The sequence below is a fragment of the Xyrauchen texanus genome, chromosome 8 (assembly GCF_025860055.1).
Source record: "Xyrauchen texanus isolate HMW12.3.18 chromosome 8, RBS_HiC_50CHRs, whole genome shotgun sequence".
Taxonomy (NCBI): Eukaryota; Metazoa; Chordata; class Actinopteri; order Cypriniformes; family Catostomidae; genus Xyrauchen; species Xyrauchen texanus.
The window spans coordinates 36,249,975-36,266,490 of record NC_068283.1 but is presented as its reverse complement, the minus strand read 5'-3'; the positions used below and the strand labels follow the sequence as shown (position 1 = coordinate 36,266,490).

Genomic DNA, 16,516 nt, shown 5'->3' with positions numbered 1-16,516 from the left:
TACTAATATATATGTCTCATACCAAGACAATCCCTTTCTGCCAAAATGGGAGAGGTTTTTAAGATGGTGAAGCTATTACAGGATGCAGAGCTGATTCATAAAATATAAAAATCACACAATGGCTCAGAGCAGAATGTGATAATGGCTTTGAGCACAAGACATAAAGAAAAGACAAACACTTGGCCAAGTTGGAAGGTGCCGTCTCTTCGGTCAAAGACAGTAGCATATCTGACCTCTATTAGTAAATACACCCTCTCTCCCAGGAGTAAAAATAACCAGACTGACCTTAGGTCACTGTCATCATTTACTCACCGTCATGTTGTTCCAAAAACATATGACTGTCTTACTTATGCTGAACACAAAAGGAAAAGTTTGAATGACTATTCTGGTCCGTCTTTCCATACAATGGCAGTTGATAGGGACTTTAAAGCTTAAAAATGACCCACAAGTATCATAAAAGTAGTCCATGTGACTTGATTTTCCAAATCTTCTAAAGGCATACAATAGGATTTGATGAGAAACAACCCAAATGTCTTTTTTTCAGTGAAAATATTGAGCTAGTTTTCATGTCCACCAGAAAGCTGTTTATTGCGAAAAAGCTGCATAAGATTGAAATCGGCATACGCATTTATATGCACTGTGTTCGTTGCTTTCTCTTTACTCCTGTATACATGTGATTCAGTCAGTAAGCATCTTTCTCCACAGCAATGCCATTTCCCTGTGACGCTTGTCTAAATAACCATCATGGCATCCAAGAAGACTTCGCTGTTTTATTCTGTTACATCGCTTTGTTTCCAGATATTCCAGAACTTCCATTGTGACCTGCAGGGGTAATTGTGCTGCAATAGTGGGGTTTCCCTCTAACATAAAACTCTGGGATTCCCCCAAAGTACTCGAGTACATATATGCAGACGTGAGGGACAGTATTCAATATTTTTAATTGGTGTGTATAAATGTGTATATTTTACAGTTCCCACTGTACTGCCAAAAAGCTTTCAACACTGTGTTGACTTGTTGATATGATGTGGCTCTATCCCATAACATTGGTTATCCAGTCTGTTCAACTCACATGTGCACTTTTTTAAAAACTGAGTAGAATTGTGCTTATGCATTTACATGGACACATAAGCTGCGTTCTCAGAAGCCTAGGTGTGTTAAACCGCTTTCTCTTAATCCCTTAAACGGCGTAAGAAAACCGGTGTTCTTATTTACATGACGTTGCTTTCGACAATAACTCTGGAATAAACTGTTGCATGTAAACGTGGTCATTGAAACTTCCATTGAATGTTCTGAAAACCATGAGAGAAGCACGCTCACAGCGAAAACTGATCCTAGCGCTAAACAACACAAATACTTGAATGAACATGCAAGCCACTTTTAACAAGCTTTTCTCATAGTGCACATAGAATATAGAAAGACAATGCAGGAAAAATTACACAAAAATGCCTGATAAATGCCTGATAAATGCCTTCCCAACAACTGAATATCACAATGTTAAAACATTTTAAAGTTAAAAACCTCTGTGACAATGCTGTTTTATTACATCTAATTAAGTGAATGCTGTACATCTGAGTATTGGTTAACCTTTTTTAATTCTTTAACTAAAGTCAGACTTCAATATTGGCCATCAAGTTACATTTGCTTGACTGCTGTTAAACAAACACTTATATGAAGAATTAGATTAACCTTAACTGTTAATATTTTACATAGCAACAAGAAGCCTAGAACAAAGCAAATGAGGTGTTTAAACATCAATACAATTATCCACGATCCAAATCTAAAATGCAGATGCAGTTTCTTTAAATGCTTCTAAAGAGGGATATTTTGGGTCTGATCTGATAATTCAAATGGGCTATATTAAATATACTTAATGAGAGTGATCCGTATCAAATTTCAGGGACTGTATTAAGTACTCCAGCCTTTTTATATCAAAATCAGATTAAAATGTTGTAATAATCACATCCCTTCTATCTCAAAATAGCTGACCTAGCTTCTCTGGGACTTAAGCCCCTGTTTTTCCCAGTCAATCGACTCAAACTGTTGAAAATGCCAGCACAAAGAATGAGAGGGAGGCATAATTTAATTACCCTCCAGTTCTTTTGAACCTGTATAACTTTTTCTTCTTCCATGGAACACATTTGAAAGTAGTAAGAGTAAATGATGCACATATACAGTATAGAGTACAGTATATAGTATACATATGCTTACATATATATATATATATATATATATATATATACACACTGATCAGCCACAGCATTAAAACCACCTGCCTAATATTGTGTAGGTCCCTCTCATGCTGACAAATCAGCGCCAACCGGCATCTCAGAATAGCATTCTGAGATACTACACTGCTTACCGCAATTGAACAAAGCAGTTATCTGAGTTACCGTAGACTTTGTCAGATCGAACCAGTCTGGCCATTCTTTGTTGACCTCTCTCATCAATAAGGCATTTCAGTCAAAAGAACTGCTGCTTTTTTTTGTTTTTAGCAACATTCAGAGTAAATTCTAGAGCCTGTTGTGTATGAAAATCACAGAAGATCAGCAGTTACAGAAATACTCAAACCAGACCATCTGTAACCAACAATCATCCATACGATTATCTAATCAACAGTCTCTAGAATTTACTCAGAATGGTGCCAAAATCAAAAAACTTCCAGTGAGCAGCAGTTCTGCGGATGGAAATGCCTTGTTGATAAGAGAGGTCAACAGAGAATGGCCAGACTGGTTTGAACTGACAAAGTCTATGGTCTTTTTTGTGAGAAAAAAAATGAAGGGGTCTGAATACTTTCTGAATGCACTGTGTGTGTGTGTGTGTGTGTGTGTTTATACACACACACACACAATTTAATCAATTTTGGAATATGGCTGTAACATAACAAAATGTGGAAAAAGTGAAGCGCTGTGAATACTTTCCAGATGCACTGTATACAGTACAGATTCAATTAATTATTTTCCTCAAAATATTACCCCATAATGACAACGTGAAAGTAGTTTGTTTAAAATCTATGCAAATTTATTAAAAATAAAAAACCAAAAAAAAAATAAAAAAATAAAAAAATCACATATACATAAGTATTCACAGCCTTTGCCATGACACTCAAAATTGAGCTCAGGTGCATCCTGTTTCCACTGATCGTCCTTGAGATATTTCTACAACTTGATTGGAGTCCACCTGTGGTAAATTCAGTTGATTGGACATGATTTGGAAAGGTACCCACAGTTAACAGTGCATGTCAGAGCACAAACCAAGCCATGAAGTCCAAGGAATTGTCTGTAGACCTCCAAGACAGGATTGTATCGATCTGGGGAAGGGTACAGAAAATGTTCGGCAGCACTGAAGGTCCAATGAGCACAGTGGCCTCCATCATAGGAAAATTGAAGTTTGGAACCACCAGGACTCTTCCTAGAGCTGGCCACCAGGCCAAACTGAGCGACTTTCAGACCATGAGAAACAAAATTCTCTGGTCTGATGAAACAAAGATTGAATGAATGGCAAGCATCATGTCTGGAGGAAACCAGGCACAGTTCATCACCTGGCCAATACCGTCCCTACAGTGAAGCATGGTGGTGGCAGCATCATGCTGTGGGGATGTTTTTCAGCAGCAGGAACTGGGAGACTAGTCAGGATCGAGAGAAAAATGAATGCAGCAATGTACAGAGACATCCTTGATGAAAACCTGCTCCAGAGCGCTCTGGACCTCAGAATAGGGCAATGGTTTATCTTCCAACAGGACAATGACCCTAAGCACACAGCCAAGATACAAAAGGAGTGGCTACGGGACAACTCTGTGAATGTCCAGCCAGAGCCCAGACTTGAACCCGATTGAACATCTCTGGAGAGATCTGAAAATGGCTGTGCACCAATGCTCCCCATCCAACCTGATGGAGCTTGAGAGGTCCTGCAAAGAAGAATGGGAGAAACTGCCCAAAAATAGGTGTGCCAAGCTTGTGGCATTATACACAAAAATACTTGAGACTGTAATTGGAACACTTACACTTAAAGGTGCTTCAACAAAGTATTGGGCAAAGGCTGTGAATACTTATGGACATGTGATTTTTTTTATTTTTAATACATTTGTAAAGATTTCAAACAAACTTCTTTCATGTTGTCATTATGGGGTATTGTTTGTAGAATTTTTAGGAAAATAATGAATTTGATCCATTGTGGAATAAGGCTGTAACGTAACAAAATGTAGAAAAAGTGAAGCGCTGTGAATACTTTACTGGATGCACTGTATATATATATATATATATATATATATATATATATATATATATATACTTAGATATTTAAGCTTGATTTAACAAAGCAAATAGCTTTCAACTGTGTTTGATATAATGGCAAGTGGTTTTCTTGTACCCAATTAGCAATTTAGCATGATTACTCTGGTTTTGGAGTGATTGCTGCTAGAAATTGGGCCTGACTTGATCAAAAATGACTTTTTTCAGACAGACAGATAGATAGATAGATAGATAGATAGATAGATAGATAGATAATTTTCTGTTTGTTTACTCCCTTCTGCCAAGGCACTGGGTCTGATATGCAGCACTCAGGCCTGCCATTGACTGGCTATGGGCAGTGGGAACTGTTTAACAAAATGAGGCCATACATCAATCAATAACCTCACCAAAAGCCAGCCAAAGGCCCAATAGGATTTAAACAGTCCTCCCCCAGCTTGCAAGTATATAATTCAGCTAGCCTAACAACCTCTCTGTCTTTCTCAATCAATGTACATGAATGGATTGCTATAAAGCAGTTGTTTAATTGGAAGGTGGGCGGTTATAGTTCTGGCAAACTAAAAGGCTTGCTTTGGCAATCCTGGCACCTTCAAGGCTGAAAACTGGGGTTGCTGCAAAATGACTAGAGGGGCAAATAGCATAAACACAACACTGATTTGTGCAATTTAAATGTTTGACATTTGACCACATGAAGACAATGCTAGGATGGTTCTAAGATGCAACTGAAAGATAACGTACATACAAGCTTATATTTTAGGGCTGGGTGACACTATATATCTTAAATTAGAGCTTGATGTATTTCAGTATTTGGACTAGGGATTTTCAGGATTAACCGCTATCTTCATTTGAACGATTTTTTTACTCCAGGTCAATTTTCAGTTGTTTTCGGAAGTTTTCCAATCAAAATCCTCGCTTCAATTTTCACTGGAGTTTGGCACGATTCAGAAGCTGCTCTGGGTACAGGTCAGTGTGACAGTACGAGTTCAACTGGTGTGCTCACATAATGCAAAAACATCAGAAAATGAGAAACACAAACTTGGACTCTTTCTAATAACCAATCAAATAACCGCGATCAGACTATATTTAATAATCACAGGCCGACACACGAAAAACTGAGAGAAAATACTGGCCGATGACACAAAGAAATAATTTAAGCTGTATTTTGAACCAATTCAATGAAACAAACAATGCAAAAGAACTGATTTATTGAAGTAAATCGAACTTGCCAACACTATCTGCATTTTTGCTATTGAGTATTACAGTAAATCAGAGACGCTAATAAAATATGTCCGTCTTAGCGAAACTGGCCTCCTTTTCTGGCCCAATCTTTATGAAACTTAATGGCCACAAAGTACATTAAAATCATCTTAATATTCATGATATTGGTTAATTTGACATCACCGACCAAATAATTTAGAATATATCTTAAATATTTGATCAACTCAGCCCTATTCATTATGCTCAGCAGCCCTTTAGATCTGCTGTGGAATCTGAAGAATGCTGCATCACTTCTGTCAATGGAGAACAAAAGTGGGTTGTTAAGCTGTGATGCCATGCTTCATTAGTTGTCATTTGAGCTGTAGTTTGGTTCTAACAAGCCACTCAACATCTTTCTTAGCATGGAGGCAACCAAGCAGATGTTTCCATGGGTTTCAACCACTCCAAAATAATAAAAATAAAAATGCACTGTCCCTTTAAGACAGCATTTCCTTTTCTCCTGTTTCGTGCTTAACCCTGATATTGGGCCTCATTCAACAACACATTAACAACACCACACAGCAGCACCATTATTGCTTGTGTTATGGCATGAATCACAGCTACCTTAATCCTGAGAAAGCTCTATCACCAACTTGTGAGACTTTTTCACTGGATTTTTCACTATTTTTAGCTGCAGGAATGAACTCAATCTCTTTAGGTTGAATGGCTGCATAAGCACACATTTGCAGGCTGAGACAATCTAAAAGGGTGCACATTCAACAGCTATTTGATATAGTCAAACATCAACATTTGAGTGCAATTTTATGCTGTGATAGATCCTGTTTTGGCCTATTTTTCCTATCAATATGCCTTCAGCCCTTACAACAATAATAATATAATAATTATAAAATACTTTTTTCCCTACACAAACTTAATGTGCAGAGACAACTTCACGTAAGCAATTTGTAGGTTGATTTTCAAGAATAGTGTAAATATTGTGGCACCATGATTCTCTTTATTTGAGGGGACATGTCAACACTTGTTTGCATGCCCAGTTAAGCTACAATGGGTTTTTACACAGTCATGCTACGGTACTCATTCATCGGTCCAAGTTTTCATGACACAATGCATAACCAAATATTTCACGAAAGGACGTCACCTGAGGAAGTGTTAAAATACAAATTGCACGTTTTTCAAGCATCGCACACAAGCGCACACAACAGTGAGTCCAAGTGTGGTCTGATTAAGTCGATCTATTCACATTATTTAGGTCTGTTAGTCCGACTTCTCAAAAGCTACTTCAGTCGGACTAAAGCATTACTAAAAACAAACAAAAAAAAACTAATTATTGTTTCAGTCTGACCAAAATCGATCTTTTAAAATGCATGTAAACATTCTGAATGTCTCTTGAGTTTAGGGCAGGACTAATTGTCCAAACAAAAGTAGATGGTGTGCGGGGCAAAAGGGATGCTAAAAGTGTTTGGGAAATCTGTCATTATTTTTTGCAATTACATTTGGTCCACTAAAGGTGCACAAATTATACAGTTTAGTCTCAAAAAGACCAATTTCACAGTTTTAGTCTGAGACACCAGTAAGCTTTAATAGCACTTCCTCTATACTGTTTTTCTTCCAGTCACTAAATTGGAGTAGGAACTTTCACTTTCTATTACTCTTTTAGGATCTGACTGAATCTAATTCCAGAACATCTTTCTTCTGAGATGAATTGCAATACTGTTCTGAGATCAATGTTGAAAGGAAAATTCCACCAACAGCCCCCCAAAAACCTGCTGCCTCCTCCTGAAATTGCTGGAGTTCTTCCTGTCTTTGAATGGATGAGAGAGTCTACCCACATCTGTCTGGACTCTTAATAACAAGGCCAGTCTATAAACTAGATGTGAACATAATTGCAAACCATCAACTAGAATACAAGCAGTACAATTAACATTGAATATTCATGTAAGCAACAGGCAACAACATTATCATGTAAACAGCAGTCAACATTTCAGAAGATGACATATCTGTTTCCCTGTCTCCCTTAATCTCAAATAAATGTGTATGGTAGCTGCGAAAAGTATTTGAACACTTATAAAACCACATGTATAAATGTATGAATGTCATTGCATTAGTTAACTAATTGTCAAACCAACCAACCCAAGTGGCATGTGCAAAGAAATGATGCTAGATCTTTACTCAGAACTAACTACTTTCATTGCCATTTTTGCAATGACTTTTAAAAACCTTTTCAACTTTTCATTGGTCCCAAGGTCTTTTTTTTAGTGAATGTATGATGCTGTTCGCCTCAAGTTCACATAGATGTTCTCGCAGACAACGTTCATCAAATTAAATACAGATGTGTTCGAATCATTCATATTTTTATTAGCATGTCTTTGTCCAAATTTATTTTGGAGTAACTATATGCACAGTCTACTATTAACCACAAACTACCTATCTACAGTACATAATACATACCTACAACAGATGGTACATTACAAAAATTGTCACAGCACTCACATTTACACAAACACACACACACAAACACACACACACGCACAATCCACAAGTGGTATAATAGGCCTCTGTCTATGTCAAGCAGTGTTGTAGGATCAGTAGTGGTCAGCAGAAGGACTAAGGGACAAACAAGGCCGTGTTTATAATATACAAGAGCTTTAAAGTGTTAGTTCACCCAAAAATGAAAATTCTCTTATTATTTATTTATTTCCCCCTCTCCTTTTTCTCCCCAATTTGGAATGCCCCATTCCCTGTGCACTCTTAAATCCTTGTGGTGGCGTAGTGATGGAGGACAAATCTCAGTTGCCTCTGCGTCTGAGACCGTCAACCTTCTTATCACGTGGCTTGTTAATGCCATCCACCGTGGCATCCATGCACAACTCACCACATGCCCCACTGAGAGCATTATAGCGACTATAAGGAGGTTACCCCATGTGACTCTACCCTCCCTAGCAACCAGGCAATTTTGGTTGCTGAGGAGACCTGGCTGGAGTCACTCATCACGCCCTGGGATTTGAACTTGTGAACTCCATGGGTGGTAGACAGCGTCTTTACTTGCTGAGCTACCCAGCCCCCAAAATTCTCTTATCATTTACTCACCCTCATGCCATCCCAGGTGTGTATGACTTTCTTTCTTCAGCAGAACACATTTGATGAAAAACAGAAAAATATCTTAGCTCAATAGATCCTTAAAATACAAGTGGACGTTGATCCGACTTTTGAAGCTCCAAAAAGAACAGACAGTTTGCGTAAACGCCATCTATACGACTCCAGCGGTTAAACTGATGTCCTCTAAAGTGACACAATCGCTTTTGGTGTGAAAAATATCAATATTTAAGTACTTTTTAACCATCGCTTCCTGTCAGCAGCAGTATGCACGTGTGACATAATCGCGTTGGCATTTTCACGTGAGATCTGACGCACGTGCGACACAACTGAGAAGGGGGAATGCTGTACAGAAGATTTGTTGGTTTACGTTTTGATCAGTATTTGTATCTGTTTGTTTTCTCACAATGAATGGTGCATTTGGATGTCTCAACTGAAAGAAAAATGTGAGATTACGTCCATAACATGCCAACATGAATTCATGTTGTGAATTCTCGTGAATGCAGTATGTGCATTCACGAGAGCGTTCATGTTTGCTCTCGTGAATGCACATACTGCTGCTGACCACAAGTGATGGTTTATAGTTAAAAAGTACTTCATTTTGACCTTTTTCGCACCAAAAGCAATTGTGTTGACATCATATGAATGATGTTTACGCCAACTGTCTATTCTTTTTGGAGCTTCAAAAGTCTGATCACGATTCACTTGCAAGTATCTACTTAGCTGAGATATATATTTATTATTTTTTCTTCAAATGAAGAAAAGAAAGAAAGTAAAAAACTCATACACACCTAGGATATCATAAGGGTGAGTAAATTATGAGAAAGGTTTCATTTATGGAAGACTTGAGAAGAACAAAATCAAGATTAAATTAATGTTAGACCAATAACTATTTGTAGCATAAAATAAGGTTTGATTCTTATCAAGTAGCTCTCTTTAAACCACTTGCTATTGACATGATCATTTCTGTTGTGCATTGAAGTATGATATCTCTAGAATAAAATCAAATAGGGACATTGCCATGCACCATTTGGAAAGGCAGGACACGCCCCCTGGTATCAAATCCCCTTGACATCAGTGAGATAACACTGTGTGTGCTTGTGATACAGCATTTCTTTGGTATGCCCCCATTGGGAGCTGGTGACTCCCATACTGTGAATCTAGCACCTGCCGAGCAAAACACCTTGCCAATTTGGATGTGTTTGGGTATGTGCATGTGTTTTGTCAGGATACACAATAGCTATATGAATATTTGGGAGAATTTCTTGAATATTTGCAAATTAAATTTTGGAATCATTTACTCTTTTTTTTGTGTGGAACACAAAAGGAGATGTTAGGTTGAACGTTATCTTTAGTGATCATTCACTTTTATTGCATAATTTTTTCCATGCAATGAAAGCGAATGGTCACTAAGGCTGTCATTCTCCCAAAACATCTGCTTTTGTGTTCATCAGAAGTAAGAAAGTCATTGGGGTTTGGAACAGCAGGAGGTGAGTAAATGGTGGCAAGATATTTTGTAACCTATCTATTCAATTATATACTACTCTTAGAAAGTTGAGGCTTTGTATCTATCTGCCAACACAACAACACTGAGAATTACATCACAAGTGACACAAGTGCCAAGCAGCCATGTAAAATGGCCCAAGAGACCCATTTGAAACCTCTGGAATTCATTAACGTGAGCTCATATATTTAGAGTAAAGGATATGAGAAATGAAGATTTAGCTCATATCAGTTGTTGTTTATAGAGAAGCAATTCTGGTACTGTATGCTGTGAAATTCAGTGTTAGATGACTGCTTTTGTACCACTTTAGTTTCAAGAATATAATTTTATATGCAAGAGTTGCAAAAACAGAGTGAAAACAGCCATGTGACTCTCATGCAAAGGCTACTGTGTACCACCTTTCTAACATGCGGTTTGCAGCACAAACTGATAAAAGTCAGAGACAGCGTGCTCTTAATCCTACAGAATTGGGCCTTCAGCAGCTGGAGGGGGCCAGTGGCCTTGTGTGTGCTATATTGAAGTGCTGACGGTGCCTGGAGGTGACTACATGCAGTGAAACATTTTTCACTTCATAAAAAATCTGCATCTGAACATTGAAGGAAACAAAAGCCATCTACTACTTCTTCATCAAACTAATAATACTTTCATCTGGAATTCCCCAATTAAATGCATTCTAAGACTGCTTCTAAGAAAGACATGCTTGTAAATCCTGTTGTAAGCAAATTCTTCATCCAGCATTCATCCAGACTCTGTCCAACCACACTTTTTATAGGAATGGTGGCTATAATCTGCCACAATTTATTCCAACCTAAAATTGAAACTGCATTTATGGCAATGTACTGTATACTGAATTTAAACACTAATGTGTTTAAAGGAATTTCCTTGTTCAATAAGCTCAATCAAAAGCATACGTGGCATAATGTTGATTACCACAAAAGAAAATTCAACTGGTCCCTTGTTTATTTAAAAAAAAATATATATGTGGTTACAATAAGTGCTCTTACAATGGAAGTGAATGTTGAATAGTCCATACATATTTAAAAACACACTGTTTCAAAAGTATAGCCACAAAATGTGAATTTTAAATATGCTATGTTAATATGTTAACATGACTTTAGAGTGACAAAATCAGGGAAAAATAACATGTGTTATGGCGTTTAAAGATAACAGAGTTTGCTGGCATTACATTGTTATTATAACATTACAATATTAAGTATTATTATGGAGCAACAGATATGGCGCCATCTAGCAGTTTGATATTTCCCAGTAACAACCACACATCCATGTATCAGACCACTCATTTGGGTAATTGCGAGCCATCATGCCTGCTTCTTGGATTACTGTGTGATCTCTACAAGTAAGCTAATCAAATAATTTTAACTCAGATCAATTTTACATGTGCATTTATTTATTTGCCAAGTACACATGTAATAAGTTGCATAATGAGCAGTCAGACGTTCATTAATTACAAAATAAACACTAACAGAAAAACTAGAGGTGAATTTCAGCTGTTCAGCAGTTTCTTTCTTCTCACATAATAACATGATTTCAATGCAAATCAATGTTTCACATCCATTTATTTGCTTATTTGGTAAGTAGGCTAGCAATAAGCTGGACAATGAGTGGTCAACTATCATTTGCACAGAATAAACACCAACAGAACTCAGCTGTTCAGCCATTTATTTCTTGTCATATAATTGCATAATTTCAAAGCAAATCAATATTTTATGTCCATGTATTTATTTATTTGGTTAGTAGCAGTGTAGTAAGAGGGATCATGTTCAGTCAGCAGTTGTTATTGCAAAATAAACCCCTTCAGGATGATAAAAGACCTGATCAACCTGTCAGGGTTTATTTTGTGATAACAATCAGCCAACTGTACATTATTCCTTACATATTGGATAAAACTTTGCACAGATAAGGTTAGTAAGCAATTTGATCACACTAAATTCATGTTAACACACATAATGTTTACGTCTTGTGGCTTCCATTGTAAGTGCCCTCCTATAACCAGGCTTTTGCTTTTTGTGAATAAATGAGAAACAAGTCAAAATGATATTCATTTGTATTCAACATGCCACAAATGCTGTCGATTGAGCTTGACTTGTATTGAACCTGCACACAATGCATCCTTTCTTTCTACACCATCTATGCTTTCACACATTTTAGGCACTCACCTTGATAGGGTTTGTACTGAAATGAATCTTCCTGCTAGGGGGTGTTTCATCTTCTACTGGCAGCCCGGGGACTTCTGAACAGCTGGATTCTGGTTCGTAAGCATCATCATCTTCTGCCTCCTCATCCTCATCCAGCTGACTACCACCAGAGTCCTCTCCGATGCCGCTGTACGCGCTGATGTCAACCAGGTCTGCTTCAGAGATATCCTCTTTGTGCAAGTCCTCCTCTGTGCCAGCCTCTCCTGCTGGCTGTCCAATTTCCTCTCTTTGTTCTGAAGGCTCATGGGTGCTGGTGGCCTCCCCATTTTCCAGAGAGGCATGGACATCCGCCTCCACCAGTCTACTCCCTGCATCTGGCATGATGGATCCTGCATGCTCACCAGGTTTGGACTCCTTTATCTCGTCCTGGAACTCCTCTGACCAGGATTTATCTAGATCTGTACCAGCGGTGACATCCTCAGATGGTTTATTGTTGGGTCCATCAGATTGGATAGCTGTCCTGGTCTTCAGACTCTCAGGTCCAGCCTCCTGGTCTTTAAGCTGAGCCCCTTCCTCTTGATTCCCTGTTGTAGGTAAGGCCCGCACCTTTCTGGAGATGATTTTGGAGTTTATTCCTTCGATTTGGCTTGGGGTAGGGCTTACACCATGAGAGGGCAGTGGGGAAGTTGAGGACGGTCGGTGGAGGTTGTTACGCTGGTCTGCTTTTTCAAACACAGCACTCAGCTGGCTAACCGTAGGGGACACTGCTTCTGCGGGATAGTCTCCTGTGTCCATTCTATCCAATGATTCGGTACTGCCATTAAAGCGAACCACAACATCCAGACGGCTATCTTGGAATCCTGATGCCCGCTCTTTCTTTAACAGGATCCGGTTAGTTGCGGCCTGCTTCTCCTGGAGATGACGTTGTTCAAAGATCTTCCGTGTTTCCTGAAGCTTGGATAAACCTGCGTTTGTCCCACGGGTGGAGCTACCATCAGTCTTTCCGTCAAAGCGGCTAACCCGTTCTGACACAGTTCCGCCGAGTTTCAGTAGCGCACTGTGGTCCACATTCTCATTCAGACTGCTGGCTCTGGGGAGGGACAGTCGCACTGCCTGGTCTTGAGCTTTAGCCTTTGACGGATCCTCTTCATCCCCTGGAGAACCCATCTGCATGAACATGTTCTTGATGCGGTACACATTGGAGCCATACCTGCGGCCCCGGCCCTGTGGTCGAGGTTTTCCATCCTCTCCATTTGCAGCACTGGGATTTTTTACTGGCTTAAGAGTTTGAATTCCAGCCTCATAGGCATTTCTGTGCGGAGACGCGCTTCGCACTACGAGGGTGGTGGTAGTGCTACCACTGGCAGATGGGGGTTCAGTCTTCATCATGGTTAATCAATCAGCACTAAAAATTAGCAGAAATGGCATAGCCCTCTGCTTCCACTTCTTTTTGCAAGAAGGAATGCCAGATGAAGATGCAGACATAGGGAAGCATTCACAGATCAGTCCACATTATCAGCAGCAAAAACAGAAAAAGAGAAAATTAAGTATGAAGAAGAAACAAGAATGCATAACATACTTAAAGCTGATGCGTGTAATTTTCTCAATGTTAAGATACTATACTATAACATTTAATATACAGAGACAATTAAGTTAACCATGATTTCCTTGAAAAGTGTAAACACTTCTGGCTATGTGGTGCTTTCAGACCTTGATCTGTTTGACAGACCTGTCAGCCCGACACAACAACATTGACTCAATCTATCGCATACGTTTGAGGTGGGACTTTCTGTTTGTATGATTAATGGAAAATGTAGGGTGTATTTGGAAATCTGTTTGAAAACAATGTTTATTTTTGCAATTACTTTGGTGGTGCTAATGTTGCAGAAATTACACACTTCAGCATTAATAATAAAGCCCCGAATGAGCCTGTGATATAAAAGTCAGAGCAAAACACAGGAAAGAGAGAGTGAAAACAATTAAACTTGACTAAAACAGAAGCTCATATAGCAGCTATGTACATATATACAATATAGAATAAACAGGAAACGTCTAGTAACACTAAGGTGGTTTTGGGGCATTCATTGACAGCTCTGCCTTGGCCACACAGATGCCCCTGGGTCATAAAGCCAGAAAAGTTAAATCTCTTTAGTTTTAGAGTTCACTTAATGGTGCACTCAGTGATTTTTTTCCCCAATAAATACATTAGTCTTCTAAAGACATCAATAGAAATGTTGAAGCACATGTTAAAAATCATGAAGACTCCTGTCATGTCAGTAACATTATGAAAGCTGTTTTATTTTAGAAGGAGAGGGTCCCCCTCATGGGGGCTACCATGTTAGCATCACATGTATCTCAGTAACAACCCTGTTTTTGGACACTTTAACTCATGGATTAAATTAATCATGGCTGACTGTGAATAATTAATTTTAAATGGCTGACTGAAAATGATGAAAACGATTGCATTTTAATGACGCTGCATCCACTCCACTAGGTGTCAGTGTAAGTCCAATATGACATTAAAGAAATACTGAAATAAACAGTACAATGTGTTCAGGTGTAAACAAATAAATAAAAGCCTAAATCTTAATCTGTTAATTTCAATTTTAACATTTAAGCAGCACTGGTTTATTACGTTGAAATATTAACTAAATAAAATACTAAGTACACACATACGTAGAGATGAATTTACTTGAAAAAGAGCATACATCTTACTTACATTACATAAAATTGCCTTCCCAGATAGAATACCAACATCTCCGAGATGTCTGTTTAAGAGTGCTTCATCTGGAATGCATCACATTCTAAATTATAAACATCTCAAAAACATCTGCTGAATGTAATTTCAACATCCGAGAGAAAATCTGTCTTATTGACGTATTGTAGATCAGCAAACAATCTCCTAGATATTTGAGATATTATTTAGAATATATAGAACGTTCTAATGAACATCTGCAAAACAATCAAACATTCTAAATCATCTCAAAGTCTCGAAGACATCTGCTGAATGTATCATTGACATCCGAGAAGAAACGTCTTATAGACGTAGGCTACTGCAGATGAGATGTTCTGATGTACGTGTGCTACCAGGGTTATTTTCTTCAACACAAAATATGCATTTTACAGACAGAAAGACTTATAAATCGAATACATTTAAATATCCGCCTACATTTTTAATTAAGAATGACAGCTATAAATGGACAATCAATCCGAATAGCGCTCAGATCACGTTTGTAACGGTTTATGATCTCTGTAGACATCAAATTGATCTTTGTGTCAGATACAGGAAGTCACTTCATGAACGAAACATTAAACAGTCAGAGGTAAACGAGATCAACGAGACACAATCTCAAATCGTTAGATATTTGTTTTTAAAACAAAAAGGTTCGCGAATCCTTGGGAAATGCCATGCATACTTGCATGGACAGACATGCTTTGTTGTGATCCCATACTGCTGCTGCTGATGTCAGTAGATTACTTATCTTGGCAGAACGAATCTGCCAGCCTTTAGGCACTTGAAACGTCGGCTGTCGTTTTAATTCCGGATAGAACCGAGATATTGTGTATGACATGTCAAATTGCCAACTGAAATCTAAAATAAATCGAATGTTTGCGCCGAGAATTGCGCCGAAGAAGTGTCAAGAGATTAAAGCTGCAGCCTGTCAAAACATCACATTAGGACCCTGCGGAACTACCGGGCCCCAATTTCTGCAATGATGCCTCGACTCGCGACGTCGCTTCCTGCATCCTCTGCCGTCCGAATAAATGTTCACCGCTGGAATCAAAGAAAATTAGGAAAAGCGCGACAAATCACGCACATAGCGCGCCGCGCGCTCTTCTCAAAACACCTTGCTTACCTTGTTTCTCGTGTTCATCGAAGACTCTGTGTTTTAATCAACGAAAAATTCTTCTGTTCGCGAATCCATTGTGTCCACGAGCCGTTTTCGCCCTCTTGATTTCCCCCCCACGAGCGTGTGACGCGCTTGCTCGCTCTCTCTCTCTCTCTCTCTCTCTCTCTCTCCGCGCGCGCCCTACTCTCTCTTCATCACCACTAGCATATATCAGCATCGCAGGTTATTTGAACCCTTTCAACAAGGCCTTATAGTAACATTGGTAACGGGGCAGCGATTCAACGGTAGTTTTGCACAGTAGTTGAACAAAAAGATGATTTTCAGAAAAATTATATATATATATATATATATATATATATATATATATATATATATATATATATATATATATATATATATTGCAGATGATTACATACACCTTAGCCAAACACATTTAAACTCAGTTTTTCA

At 38.5% G+C, this 16,516-nt stretch overlaps 1 protein-coding gene across 2 annotated transcripts in view; it reads right to left on the bottom strand.

Annotated features, from left to right (window-relative positions):
• LOC127648259 (neurabin-2-like) overlaps positions 1–16,208 on the bottom strand; it is a 66,914-nt gene extending 50,706 nt beyond the window's left edge. The window contains exons 1-2 of one of the 2 annotated variants that reach the window (XM_052132845.1): positions 16,073–16,208; positions 12,237–13,661 (exon numbers count right to left, since the gene is read on the bottom strand). In XM_052132845.1, the coding sequence (XP_051988805.1) occupies positions 12,237–13,604 (1,368 nt within the window). In that variant the 5' untranslated portion in view covers positions 13,605–13,661; positions 16,073–16,208. The remainder of the gene's footprint in view (positions 1–12,236; positions 13,662–16,072) is intronic. The other variant, XM_052132846.1, reaches the window with a different exon arrangement.
• Positions 16,209–16,516: the final 308 nt, after the last annotated feature.